The following is a 12,782-nucleotide window of genomic DNA, read 5'->3' as shown; positions in this document are numbered from 1 at the left end:
TGCATTAACTGGACAGGGTGGAGAGCTGTGCTCTCACCTTGCTACTAACTAGCTGTTTGACCTTGGTAGCAATCCTGTCAGAGCCAAGACTCGAACTCAAGTGCTCTAGTTCAAAACCCATTGGTTTTTCCATTGTACCATGTTCAAGTGGAGGAGTGGAGAGGAGGAAGAGACAGACTCCAGGACACCCCAAGACCAATGTGCGCTGTATGTGTCGTGGGCCCTCATATCACATGGAATGCAGGCAGTCACCCTGAGCAGCAGTGGGCTGAGAAGTGGGATGGTGACAAGACTCCAGGGTGGGTGGCATCCCAGAGCTGGGTAAAGTGGAGGTGCTTGCTTTATTCCCCAAAGCTACACATTGTGGGAAGGGGACACACTCTCTCCCTACAATCCTTTATACTTTGCAGTCCCCAAACACCTCCTGCTACCCTGATGTAGGGAAGAAGCATACTTTTCCAGCGTTGACGTCCTGTGGGGGAAAGGGGAGAAGTGTAGCTTCGTGTTTCCTTCCTGCCATTATTTCTCAATCGCTCCCTTCCCATTTCTGTCACTACTTTGCTGGGTAACTTAGTGCAAGTTTTTTCACCTCTCTGCACCTCAGTTTCCCCATCTGTGAAATGGGGTTGTTGGAACGGGCAGACGCCCAGATCTTTTCAAGTTCTAAATTTCTGAGATTCTGCAATTGCATCGAGTGGTGGGGTCTCCTTCCTGGTAACTGATGCAGCTGCACGATTCCATCAAAGGTTGTTGATATTTTCCTAGGAGGCACCTTCTTTTGGACAAGGACCAAAAAAAATCCTTTCTGCATGGACCTTGCAAACTAAGACTGAATGGTGGCTTCCTGCTGCTTATTAATACAGTTCAAACTCCTTAGTCTGGTATTCAAAGTTTTTTGGGCCAGGAAAAATTTTTTTAAAAGAATAAAAATAAGAGCAGGGTTATGGGGAATCTGTGTGTCTATCTTCAGGCAGCTAGGTAGTACAGTGCTGGACCTGAAGTCTGGAAGACCTGGGGTTAAAATCAGCCTCAGACACTAGTTGTGTGACCCTGTGCAAGTCACTTAACCCTGTGTGCCTTAGTTTCCTCATCTGTAAAATGAGCTGGAGAAGGAAATGGCAAATGACTCCAATATCTTTGCCAAGAAAACCCCAAAAGAGGCCACAAAGAGTCAGACACGGCTGAAAGCAACAGCAATAACATGGCTAGCTTCAGCCAGAAAACTTGGGAACAAAACAACCAAGAGGGTGAGAGAAGGATGTCCTTTCCTACGCATCTCTCTTCATGCTTGGTCTAAGCTTGATCTAATACCTTCAGCACTCAGGAATTTCAGGCTTTCAGCTCAGAAAGGAGAATGTTCCTTCAAGCTCTGGTATCAGATACTTAGGAAAGGGTACAATAATATCCTCAAGGCCATATTAATCATTGCTTGGTTCATTAAGTGTCAGCGTGTGCTTTAATAAAAGAATCAGAATGTTCAATTGTACAAAATTGGTGGGAACCTCAAGATCCAAACAACTTGATTCATTGGATAGCCCTTTGACAATAGAATTTTAGTGTTCTTAGGCACCTTACAAGTCATCTTCATTGTTGTTCAGTTATTTTTCAGTCATGTCTGACTCTCTGTGACCCCATTTGGCATTTTCTTGGCAGAGATAACTAGAGTGAGTTGTGATTTTCTTCTCCAGATCACTTTACAGATTGGGAAACTGAAGCAAACAGGTTTAAGTGACTTGCCCAGGGACACACAGCTAGTAAGTGTCTGGGGCCACATTTGAACTCAGGTCTTCCTAACTCCAGGCCCAGCTCTCTATCTATGGTGCTACCTAGCAGCCCCTACCTAAAGCAGAATTTCTGAAGAGTCATCATCTGTCTGTAGTTTAAGAACCTCTAGTGACGGGACCTCACTACCTGCTGAGGCAAAACTAATTTCACTTTTGCTTTTGGACAGATCTAATTCTTAGGAAGGTTTTTTTCATATTTTTGAGCTGAGATATGTCTATAGTTTATCTTTAATTATTTTAGTGCTTTAATTATGGCTTAACCCATTGTTGCTTGTTTTGCTTCCAGGGACAACCAAAAGAGGTCTGTCTAATCCCTCTTCTTTATGACAGCCCTTCAGATATTTGAAAGCGGCTGATTTTTCTCTCTCCTCCCCCTCCCACCACCACCAAGTCTTTTCCAGGCCAAATGTCCTCATTTGCTTCAACTGATCTGGCAGTGAATGATCTTTAGTCTCCTGGCTATTATGGCCAAACTCCTCTGGTTACTCTCCAGTTTGCCATTGTCCCTAATAATAAATCTGATAGATAATGAACGCCTTGCACTAGTTAAGTGTCTCACACCACACTAAGTGTCTCAGAGAACATTCAGCTTTAGGTGAGATGTTTTGGAGTGAACGACATAAAACCTAGACAATCAGAATTTCTGAGAAACACAATACCTTCTCATATTCTGGCTTCACAGAAATTATTTCTCAATTAATTGATTTTAGAAGCTGAATGAAAGAGAAGCATCCCCTGCCCCTGCCCCCCACCATTTAGGTCTCCAGAAGCTGCCTCATACAGTTGGATTTAGGGCACATTCATATCCTCTCTCACACCTCCTCTCTATCCCAAACCTAGCCAAATGACTTTCACTAATCCTTTCTTAGAAATGTGCAAAAAGGATTTCCATAGAGGGTCTTTAGAGATTTCTTGTGTCCTCATGTGTGTAATAGGTTGGGGTCAAGTAACAATGAGGGAAGAAGAAAGAATGGGATTTCATTTTATGTATTTTTCCTCCTGCCCATTGGAAAGAAAAAAAAAGATGAAAGGGGAAATTATACAATACAGATGATGTGAGTGTTAAATTAAATTAAGATCATATGTTTGACTGTGGCAGCTCTAATCCTTTGATTATCGAAGAGGTCATCATTAATGGAGTGCATTTGTAAGAAAGATTTTTAGTATATATTAAGTCCTGGTTAACAGATTGTGTGTGTGTGTGTGTGTGTGTGTGTGTGTGTGTGTGTGTGTGTGCAAATAATGAAAGATACAAGCAATAAAATGACTGATTGAAATAGAATGTAGCCTAACCTCATGCTTTTTAAATCACTATTTGCAGAAAGAAAATGCTGTTTTAAGCTTCTATATTAAAGTAGTATGCAATGCCTTATGTCACATTGAGTAGTGATGCATTATTTGAAAATCATATTTGAGAACCATTCAATTATTCCTTCACATTGAAAATTATATGGATTGGGAGATTTGGGGCTATGAGACCAAAAGCAAAAACAATGCTGATTGGGGGAAGTCACGGGCATTGTTGAAAAAACGGCTGTTGCTATACAAGTTCTATGCAGAGAAACAAACCAATATTTCTGTTTTGATGAATCAAAGTGTTTTGTGCTACAAACACAGAAAAATAAGTTATTGATATGAATGAATGAGAAAGCACGGATTAAGTACTAACTATATGGCAAGCATCGCTAAGGGCAAAGGATCCACATGAAATAAGAAGACAATCCCGGCTCTGAAGGAATTCATTCTAATTGGGGAAGAGATAATTATAGTAGAGTTTTGCTTCAGGGGCAATAGAGGTCCTGAAATTCTAAGGGTGCTGTCCCCGCCACGGGGTGAAAAGTCTTTATGATGAGTCAGGATATCAGTCCTTCAGGGCAGAAACCCTGGAGGGGCCCACCAACATTGGGCAGTAGGGAATGGACCGAAGGGTCTTGAGAATTCTGGCAGAGCCGACGATTGAGGGGTCAGTGTCTAACCAGGAGGGGAAGAAGAGGAAGAAGCCATGTGACAGGAAAATTTGCAGTGGACAGGAGAGGGGGGGAGTGAGGGAGGAAGGAAGGAAGGAAGGAAGGAAGGAAGGAAGGAAGGAAGGAAGGAAGGAAGGAAGGAAGGAAGGAAGGAAGGAAGGAAGGAAGGAAGGAAGGAAGGAAGGAAGGAAGGAAAGAAACAGGGAAGGGAGGGAGAGAGGAAGGGAAGGAGGAAGGAAACAGGGAGGGAGGGAGAGAGGAAGGAAGGAAGGAAGCAAGCAAGCATCTATCTAAGGCCATTCAGAATCTCCTTAGGGCAGCTGACAGTGAGGGAGGGGAAACAAACGGAGTGCTGTGATTGGTATCAGCTTAGGCTGCGGGAACCCCAGGCCACTCTCGTGTGGGTTGGGGCAGAAAATAATATCAAATTAGTTGGAATACTTTGCACTATAATGATCTTATTGTATGTTTTTTGTTTTTTTGTTTTTCTGCATGACAGGCTCTCAACGTCTTCTCAGATATCTCTATAGCCCTAGACGATGCTATTGGCCTAAGTAGGGCCTATGAAGCCATAGCCAAGGTCCTAGTAAGGTAAGTCAGCATATCTTTGTCCTGCTGTCCCTGTGAATTCATTCAGCTATGAAAGACTTCAATTGTTTGAGGTCTGTTGCTTCCTATTACTTACTGCTTAAATTTTAAGCAGTGCCCTTTTTAAGTGATCCCTTGCATTGTTGTTTATCTTAACCAAAAATGCTTTTCTTTTTAAAGTATGGTTTCCAAATCCATCTTTGTCAGGAAATTGTTTCCTACATTGTTGCTTTTGCTGTTGTTTTTAACTTTCTTAGTTTCCTTAAACTTTGTGATAACCTTGAAAGACAAGGGGGAAACCAGGACACATTTTGTAGGTTAAAAAAAAAAATCAGAAAGCTTGGAAGCAGACACTTAGCTCCAGTGAATGTACCTCACCATACGTAACCTTGGTGGAGAGCTCTTCTTGGGGGAAAAGTGACTAGTTAGGGTTCAGTCCTGCTTCTTCCATGAAAATATTGGTGTGTCAAACAGATGGAAATAGACGTTTGGATGCAATAGCAATAATCTTATCATTTCACATTAAGCTGTCTCCAAGTTGTTATAGTTATAATATTAAAAGAGAGATGACAACACTAAGCACAGTGCCTGGCACATGATAAATACTTAATAAATGCTTTTTTTAAGGAAGGGAGGAAGGAGAAAGGAAGGAAGAGGGAAGACAGGAAAAGAAAATGGGTGTGGCCATCCTATGGAAATTTTTTTTTTTAAGATTTGTCTTTGACTCATCTCAGTTGTGATTTCTTTGTATCCAGTTAAAGTTACTTTCAATGGTATCATGGCTTAAGGCTATACAAAATAAAACTAGAGGGTCCTTGGAGAGAAAGATCATAGTTTTCAATATGATGTACTTCCTTATCCCAAGTGGACAGCATAGTATAATGAGATGAGCACTTGGTTTGAAGTCATAGTACCTGGTTTTGATTCCTAGCCTGACTACTTACTTAACTAGGTGATTATGAGCAAGTGACTGCAGCTCTCTGGGCCTCTGATTTCTCATCTGTAAACTGAGGAATTGGAACAAATGGTTTCACAGGTCCCTTCTGGCTCTAAATCATACATACAATAGGATGAGTGCTTCAATACCCATTGCAAATGTGATCGCCCCAGTAGGGGCTCTCCCTCTAAGGGTGTAGATCATAGGCCATCCCTGCCTTCACAACCTGTTTGACTCATGTGCATCTCTTCCCAGAACTCCTCAATGATGGTGATGATGATGATGGAGGAGGAGGGAGGCAGGATAGGCCATAGCAGTCCTATAGTTTCACTGATATAGGTAACTCCCATTGAAAAACTTGCTTTACCAGGGAAGGTCAATACTGTCTCTACAGCATCTTTTCATAAAATCCTTCATAATCACAAGGTAAAAGAGCTACTACAAGAAATACTTTTGTCCATTTTAAATGAGAAAAATGAGGCTCAGAATGGAAATAAGCATTTATTAAGGATTTACTATGTTCAAGGACTGTGCTAAAAACTTTACAAATATTACCTCTTTTAATCCTCACAGCAGCCCTAAGAGGTAGGTGCTGTTATTTTCTCTTTTTTTCAGTACAGAAAGCTGAGGCAAGCAGAAGTTAAGTACCTTGCCCATGGTCACATAGTAAGTGTTTGAGACAGATTCAAACTCAGGTCTTCCTGACTCCAGGCCCAGTGCACACCACCTAACTGCCCCTTAGTACTAGCTTAACTACTAAACATTAACAACATGATTCACATCCAGGCCTTTCCTCACAAGTTCAATGTTCTTTCCCTATCTGTCACCTTGATGTGCTAGGGACCTTCCTCTAGATTTGCTCATATAACATGAGTACCTGTTGTAGCTCACTCACTATATAACCTGCCCACCCTCTCTTCCAGTCATACATCTCTCGGATGATGGTGGCACGGTGGAAGGTGTGCTGGACTTGGAATCAGGAAGCTCTAGGTTGGACTCCAGCCTCAGACTTTCTTGATATGACACCCTAGGCAATTCGGCCTCTCTGAGCCTCAGTTTCTTCATCTGTCAAATGGGGGTAACAGTAGCACCTCCCTCACAGATTTATTGTGAGGATCAAATGAGTAGATACATAGATAGATACATAAATAGATAGATATAAACATATATGTAGGTAGATGGTGTACTGGATATAGTGTCAGGCCTGGAGTCAAGAAGACTCATCTTCCTGAGTTCAAATGTGGCCTCAGACACTTGGTAGCTGTGTGACTCTGGACAAGTCACTTAACCTTGTTTGCTTCAGTTGTCTCATCTGTAAAATGAGATAATGAAGGAAATGCCAAACCACTCTAGTATCTTTGCCAAGAAAACCCCAAATGGTGTCATGAAGACTTTGACATAACTTAAAAACAATTAAACTAAATATATATATATATATATATATATATATATATATATATACACATATGTGTATGTGTCTACATGAATAATATGTTATACATGTATATAATACACATCTATAATATATGCACACATATATAATATATAAATACATATGTATAAGTGCTTTCAAACCTTAACGCATTGTATGAATCATATTGAAATTATTTTGTTCTTATTATCAGCCTGGTTATTAGTATTTTCATGCTACTTCTTTCCCAAGTCATCACTGGTGATATACTACAGTCTGTTTCTCTCTGGGTATAAGTGAATGTTTCATCAAATGTTAAATAATAAAAAGACATTGTGTTAGCCTTAACTTCAAATTTCTTTTCATCCATATTTCATAGGATCGTAGATTAAAAAGCTAGAAGGAACCTTAAGGCCATTAAGTTCAACCCCTTCAGTTTTACAGATAAAGAAACTGAGACCTAGAGCGATTAAGTGACATGCCCAGGGTCACTCAGAAAAAAAGCATCTGAGGCAGGATGTTGAACCCACATTTTCCTAACTCTTGATCCACTGCCCTTTCCACTTTAAAAATCTTGGGTTTTGTAAGGTAATTTTTTTGTTATTTTATGAACCTTTTAAAACATTGAGTCCTGTGAATTTAAAAGCACAGCCATTATCATTTACTGTGTCATTATGTGTGTACCAAGAAAGCTAATCATTATTAAAAATATGCCAAGTGCCCATGGCAAGCGCACTGGCCTCCTGAGGACCAGTGAGTTCACAGTAGCTGTGTAGTCTAAGCTGATAGATGTTATATTGACAAAGGAGATGCTGGAGATATTCTCAAGGGATTCTGGGGCAGCAACAGGGAGGAAGAGTAACCCGGGAGCATTTTAGTCTCTCCAGATAAAGAGCAATGACAGGCCATGCTCAGGGCTAAGCCAAGGATCCCTTAGCTTCACTCACAAACAAAGAGTGTCTGGAACAAAGTGACTATTTAAATATATACAAAGGAGAAATTCTTAATAAGGAAAACTGAAGCCCATTTGGGGCTAACCAACTCCATGATTCTTTGAATAGTTCTCTGGCACAGTGGATAGAGAACTGGGCCTGGATTCAGGAGGACCTGAGTTCAAATCCAGTCTTATACATGTATTAGCTGTGTGACCCTGGGCAAGTCACTTAACCCTCTTTGCCTCAGTTTTCTCATCTGTAAAATGATTTGGAGAAGGGAATGCAAATCACTCCAGTATCTTTGCCAAGAAAACCCCAAACGGGGTCACAAAGAGTCAGACACAACTGAAACTACTTAGCAAGAACAAGAAATATCCCAAAGTAATAGCTGACTTTTATAGCTTATCCACTGTTGTATCTATACTACACTAAATTCATTAAAGATGAACTCAGGCCACTGCCTCAGAACATAGATGTGGCCTGAGTCTCTACAGCTATGCATTGCTTTTCACAACCAATGTATTTCTGAAAAGTGTTTTATCATTTTTTGGTAAAATTAATATATTTCTGTCAAATGCAATTGTCATTTCAGAAGTTCATTCCCAAAGGAAAATGATTTGATTCTAGGCCAAAAGAGAAAAAGTTTTCTCTTGAGTGAAATGTCCTCTGGTCAGTGACAAGTGATGAGAAATCCTTCAATATTTGCCTTTCCTGAGGTGCATATATATATAAGAATGCACAGACCCTTCCCTGCCTCTGATTCATGTTTGGTTCTGCCTATGTCAGGGTTCACATGAATTTAATCGTGTGCATTGGAATACTGATGATGATTGGCAGAGCCTCTGTTGACCTCAGCCCTTTCTATCATCAAGTAATTCTCCACTCAATCTCTTGTCAACTACTAGAATTATTTTGTTTTCTCCGCCTGGATTTGCATTCTTGGTCCAGTTCTGTGGTCATAGCTCTTTGAAAGAACAATTACTTGGGGAATTTGGGTTGCGAAAGACAATACTGAGTATTAATTCCAATTCAATTCAATCAAGTTTTATTAAGTACTCACTACATGAAATAATAGTAATAATAATTATCATTTATATAGTATTTTAAGGTTTGCAAAGTGTTTGACAAATATTGTATGTTTATCCTCACAACAACCCTGGGAGATAAATTTAAAAGCTCTATTTTTATTAAATAAAATTTTATTCCAAATTCCATATTTGAAAAATTAGGAAACTGAAGCTGAGGTTGAGTAACTTGCTCAGGGTCATATAGCTAGTCAGGGTCTGTGGCTAAATTTGAACTAAGTTCTTGTTGACTCCAAGTTGAGTGCTTTTTCTGCTGAACAACCTTACTGTCTCTTTAAATTAAAAAAAAACAAAACACCATGCTAGGCTCTGGAGATACAAAGGCACACTAAAACAGTACCAGCACTCAAGGAGCTTACCTCCTACACAACATACACAGAGAAATCACTACAAAGTATACATGATGTCAGAAAGAGACAGGAGAGGGAGGGAGAAACAGACATCCACACAGAAATAGAGAGAGGGCTAGCGAGAGAGTGAGAAACAGAGAAGGTAGAGACGGAGACAGAGACAGAGACAGATAGAGAACTAACAATAGAGGATCGGAACAAGACTTGTATGTGGTTTACCTCTGAGCTGTGCTTTAAAAGAAGTTGGCTGCTGTGCAGAGATATTGGGGCTCATGTTAGTCATAGAGAAAGGAAGGACGCCTACCATATTTGCTAGTTTGGGAGGGGGATTAAGCAGCGCTCAGTATTTCCTGGTCTCCACATTCACCGTGACCAAGTAAAGGCCAACATTTTGCTTTATATATCAACCAGTTGGCCAAGAACCTATTTTCCCATGACACTCAAGCAGGAGCAATTGCACCTCAGCTCACACGTACAGACTCTTTGTTCTTGAGAATTACACAGAGAGCCCAGTAAATTGGAAGGTAGACATGGGAGCCTCTCTCTATCATTGAGTACAAAGCTATTGCAAGTATAGTATGGGTCTCCTCCTTAAGGTTGCTCAAAAAAACTGGCTTTGTGGACCACAGGCTGCCATCCTAATGCCAACCAGCTGTCTCACAGGTTGATCACCAAGATCCAGGTTGTAGAGTACAAATAGACTCAGGCAACAATTACACATAGGCTAAGGGGACAAGACATGAATGATGATCCAATGAAGGAGACTTAGAGTGATCAGAAAGATAGTATGGTCATTGCTTCTTATGCTATCCTTGTGGATAAGATGGGGAAATGTAGGCTGCTAGGTGCTTAATGAATGTTTCAATAGAATAGAATAGAATAGAATGGAGTGGAATGGAATTGCTCTGGGTCTAACAAAGCTGCATGCCTAACTAGATATGAATATATAGATATAGATACAGATACAGATACACATAGATGCAGATAGATATAAATATAGCTACCGATATGTGCCAGTAAAAAAGGATATATATGGGTAAAAAAAAAAACCTTTGGGGACTAGAAGTTTTTGAAATGGGTATAAGCCCTCAACGAGAAACATTTCCAACCCATACAATCCTAAGGCTTGGGAAATCAGTAACTTAGACTTTCCCCCATTTCATGGTTATTCTTTTTTTTTTTTTTAAGTGAGGCAATTGGGGTTAAGTGACTTGCCCAGGGTCACACAGCTAGTAAGTGTCAAGTGTCTGAGGTCGGATTTGAACTCGGGTCCTCCTGACTCCAGGGCCGGTGCTCTATCCACTACGCCATCTAGCTGCCCCTCCCCCATTTCATGAATGGCCCAGGGATTAGGGAAATTATTGAGGAAGATATGAATGATGAGCAAGGTTCTCTATTTTGGTTGGTCACATCAAAATAAGTTTCTACATGTGTTTCATGTCCACATATCATGGTCCATGATACATGGTGGCCCATGTATCATGATGTTTGGTGGGAACACAGATGAGTGAATGGATTTGTAAGAGAAATATTTCAAAATTACTCTTAACTACCACTTCATGCACTATTATCCTTTCACCACTAACTTTTCTTTCACAAAGTGAAATGTAGTAGAAGCTAAGCTCTTTGAGAGGAGTGTTTGTTTTCTTCTTGTCTTTGTAGCCTCAGCATCTGGCACATTTTTTGTTGTTGTTCAGTCATTTCAGTCATTTCCAATTCTTTGTGACCTAATTTCGGGGTTTTCTTGGTAGACATGCTAGAGTGGTTTGCATTTCTTTCTCCAGCTTATTTTATAAATGAGAAACTGAGGCAAATAGGATTAAATGATTTGCCCAGGGTCACAGAGCTAGTAAGTGTCTGAAGCCATAACTCATAAAGATAAGTCTTCCTGATCCCAAGCCCAGTGCTCTATCCACTGCACAATGCTTGTGAAATTGAAGCAAAAGGTAAGCAAAATCAAGTAAATATGTTGCACACGAAAACTAATCTGAGTGATTCTGTCCCTTCCCCACCTCCCAAAAGATGCATTTCCTTTTCCCTGATAGAACTGGTACTGTAGTTATTTTTCCTGAATTGTTCTAAGTACCTCAATCCTCCACCTAGTTTTGGGTTTATGTCCTTAAAGAGGCTCTTTAGAAATCTTAGGAAAATCGCAGAAATACAGAAGTGGTTGAGATTTTTTGTGGCCACAACACCCAGATTTGTTGTCAATTTCCCTGCCAACAAGCCTTAAATTATTCCTCAAGTAAAACTCTTCCACTGTAGAGATCTTTAGATCAATCAGTATAAAGTTTCATCTGTGAAAATTACCTTTCTGTTGGAGCCGAGATTAATTTCTTTTTGCTTGAGAGAGATGACATGCCCTAGTAATTTTCATATTTCCTTTAAAATGGAACATCGGGCCTTTGATGCGAAATTTCCTAAAAATGACCCCCCAAAATACATCAAAACATTTCTATTAATTCATGGAATTAAGAAAAGCCTTTTACATTTTCTCCTGTCACTGATTCCATTTGCCTTATTACTTTCATCTGTAGCCCACAAACTTGGTGGCACATTCAACAAACCCCTTAGTGGCTGTTTCATCTCTGCTCTATTTGATTTCTTCTCTCTGAGTAAATGATTAAGTTTTCATGCATTGGTTCAACCAAAATCTATGTTCACTCAACCACATCCTTTATTGATTACTTCTACTGCAAACAGTAGGCCAAGTGTGATATACATAATTGGACAGTTGTCAGGGGATGTGGGTGTTAACAGTCCTGTTTTCCCAGTTGGAAACTGGAATCACCTTGATACACAAATATTCTGCACTGCTTCATTCTCATTCTTTGGACCGAGGCGTCCTGTTCCTTGGAATATATGTTTTTAACTCTCTAAGGTCTGGTTGAATGAATCTAATGATTATACCATATAATATGCTCTCCGAGTTGCACCTGTGCACTGCATATAGAAAACTGGAATTAATATTTGTCTAACACTTTAACCTTGTCCTTTAACTTATACAAATCATCTGCAGCTTTTCGGCGTGGAAATGTTTGATTTTTCTCCCCCCCCCCATATGAAAGGAAGATTGGTTTCTAAATCTATTGCTAAATTTAAAATTTAGAAACCTTTTGACCTAAAGAGAGGGTTTACAATTTATGTTCCAGATGATATATTAACAACTTGGCTGAATATAGAACTGCATATTACTCGGACAGGGTATATTGTATAGCTAGAGAAAGATTTTTCCTCTAGTGTTCTGTATCTATGGTGAGCTCTTGGTAATTCCTGGATGTTTCAGAAAGCTGTAGTTCTAATGGGGAAAGGAGAGGAGGAAACCAGACCCATCTAGAGAGAGTTGCATTTTCACTTTGTATTTCTAGTTCACTGAACTTACTCTTTTTCTGCTGTCACATACCTCAACCTCAGCTGGAATAGCCAACTCTGGGGTGTGCTGCCATCAAAAATATATCTGCTTTTAGGAATATGAACTTAAATAAGCTTCACTGAGCCCATTTGACTATGGAGATGAATTTACTCCAAGGTTTTGGAGAGATGTGTAAAATAAGCCACCAATTTTCATCTTTTTTTCATAGATTCAATTTTCTCTTGAAGGTCACAGTCTAGAAATGGTGCTGAGAAATGCATACTGGGCCAGAAAAGTCTGATGCACGCTTGCCAAAGCATTTCCAGCTCTAAAGATAATGGCCTCTTATTGAAGTGTTCCGTTGTTTCCCTTT

General features: G+C 40.0%; 1 protein-coding gene across 1 annotated transcript in view; it reads left to right on the top strand.

Moving 5' to 3' along the window:
* TTC29 (tetratricopeptide repeat domain 29) overlaps nucleotides 1-12,782 on the top strand; it is a 249,965-nt gene that overhangs the window by 127,557 nt on the left and 109,626 nt on the right. Inside the window, exon 9 of the mRNA XM_043971929.1 lies at nucleotides 4,251-4,342. Coding sequence (XP_043827864.1) covers nucleotides 4,251-4,342 — 92 coding nt within the window. The remainder of the gene's footprint in view (nucleotides 1-4,250; nucleotides 4,343-12,782) is intronic.

This window comes from Dromiciops gliroides, chromosome 6 (genome assembly GCF_019393635.1).
Source record: "Dromiciops gliroides isolate mDroGli1 chromosome 6, mDroGli1.pri, whole genome shotgun sequence".
Taxonomy (NCBI): Eukaryota; Metazoa; Chordata; class Mammalia; order Microbiotheria; family Microbiotheriidae; genus Dromiciops; species Dromiciops gliroides.
This window is presented reverse-complemented; position numbering and strand designations above follow the sequence as displayed.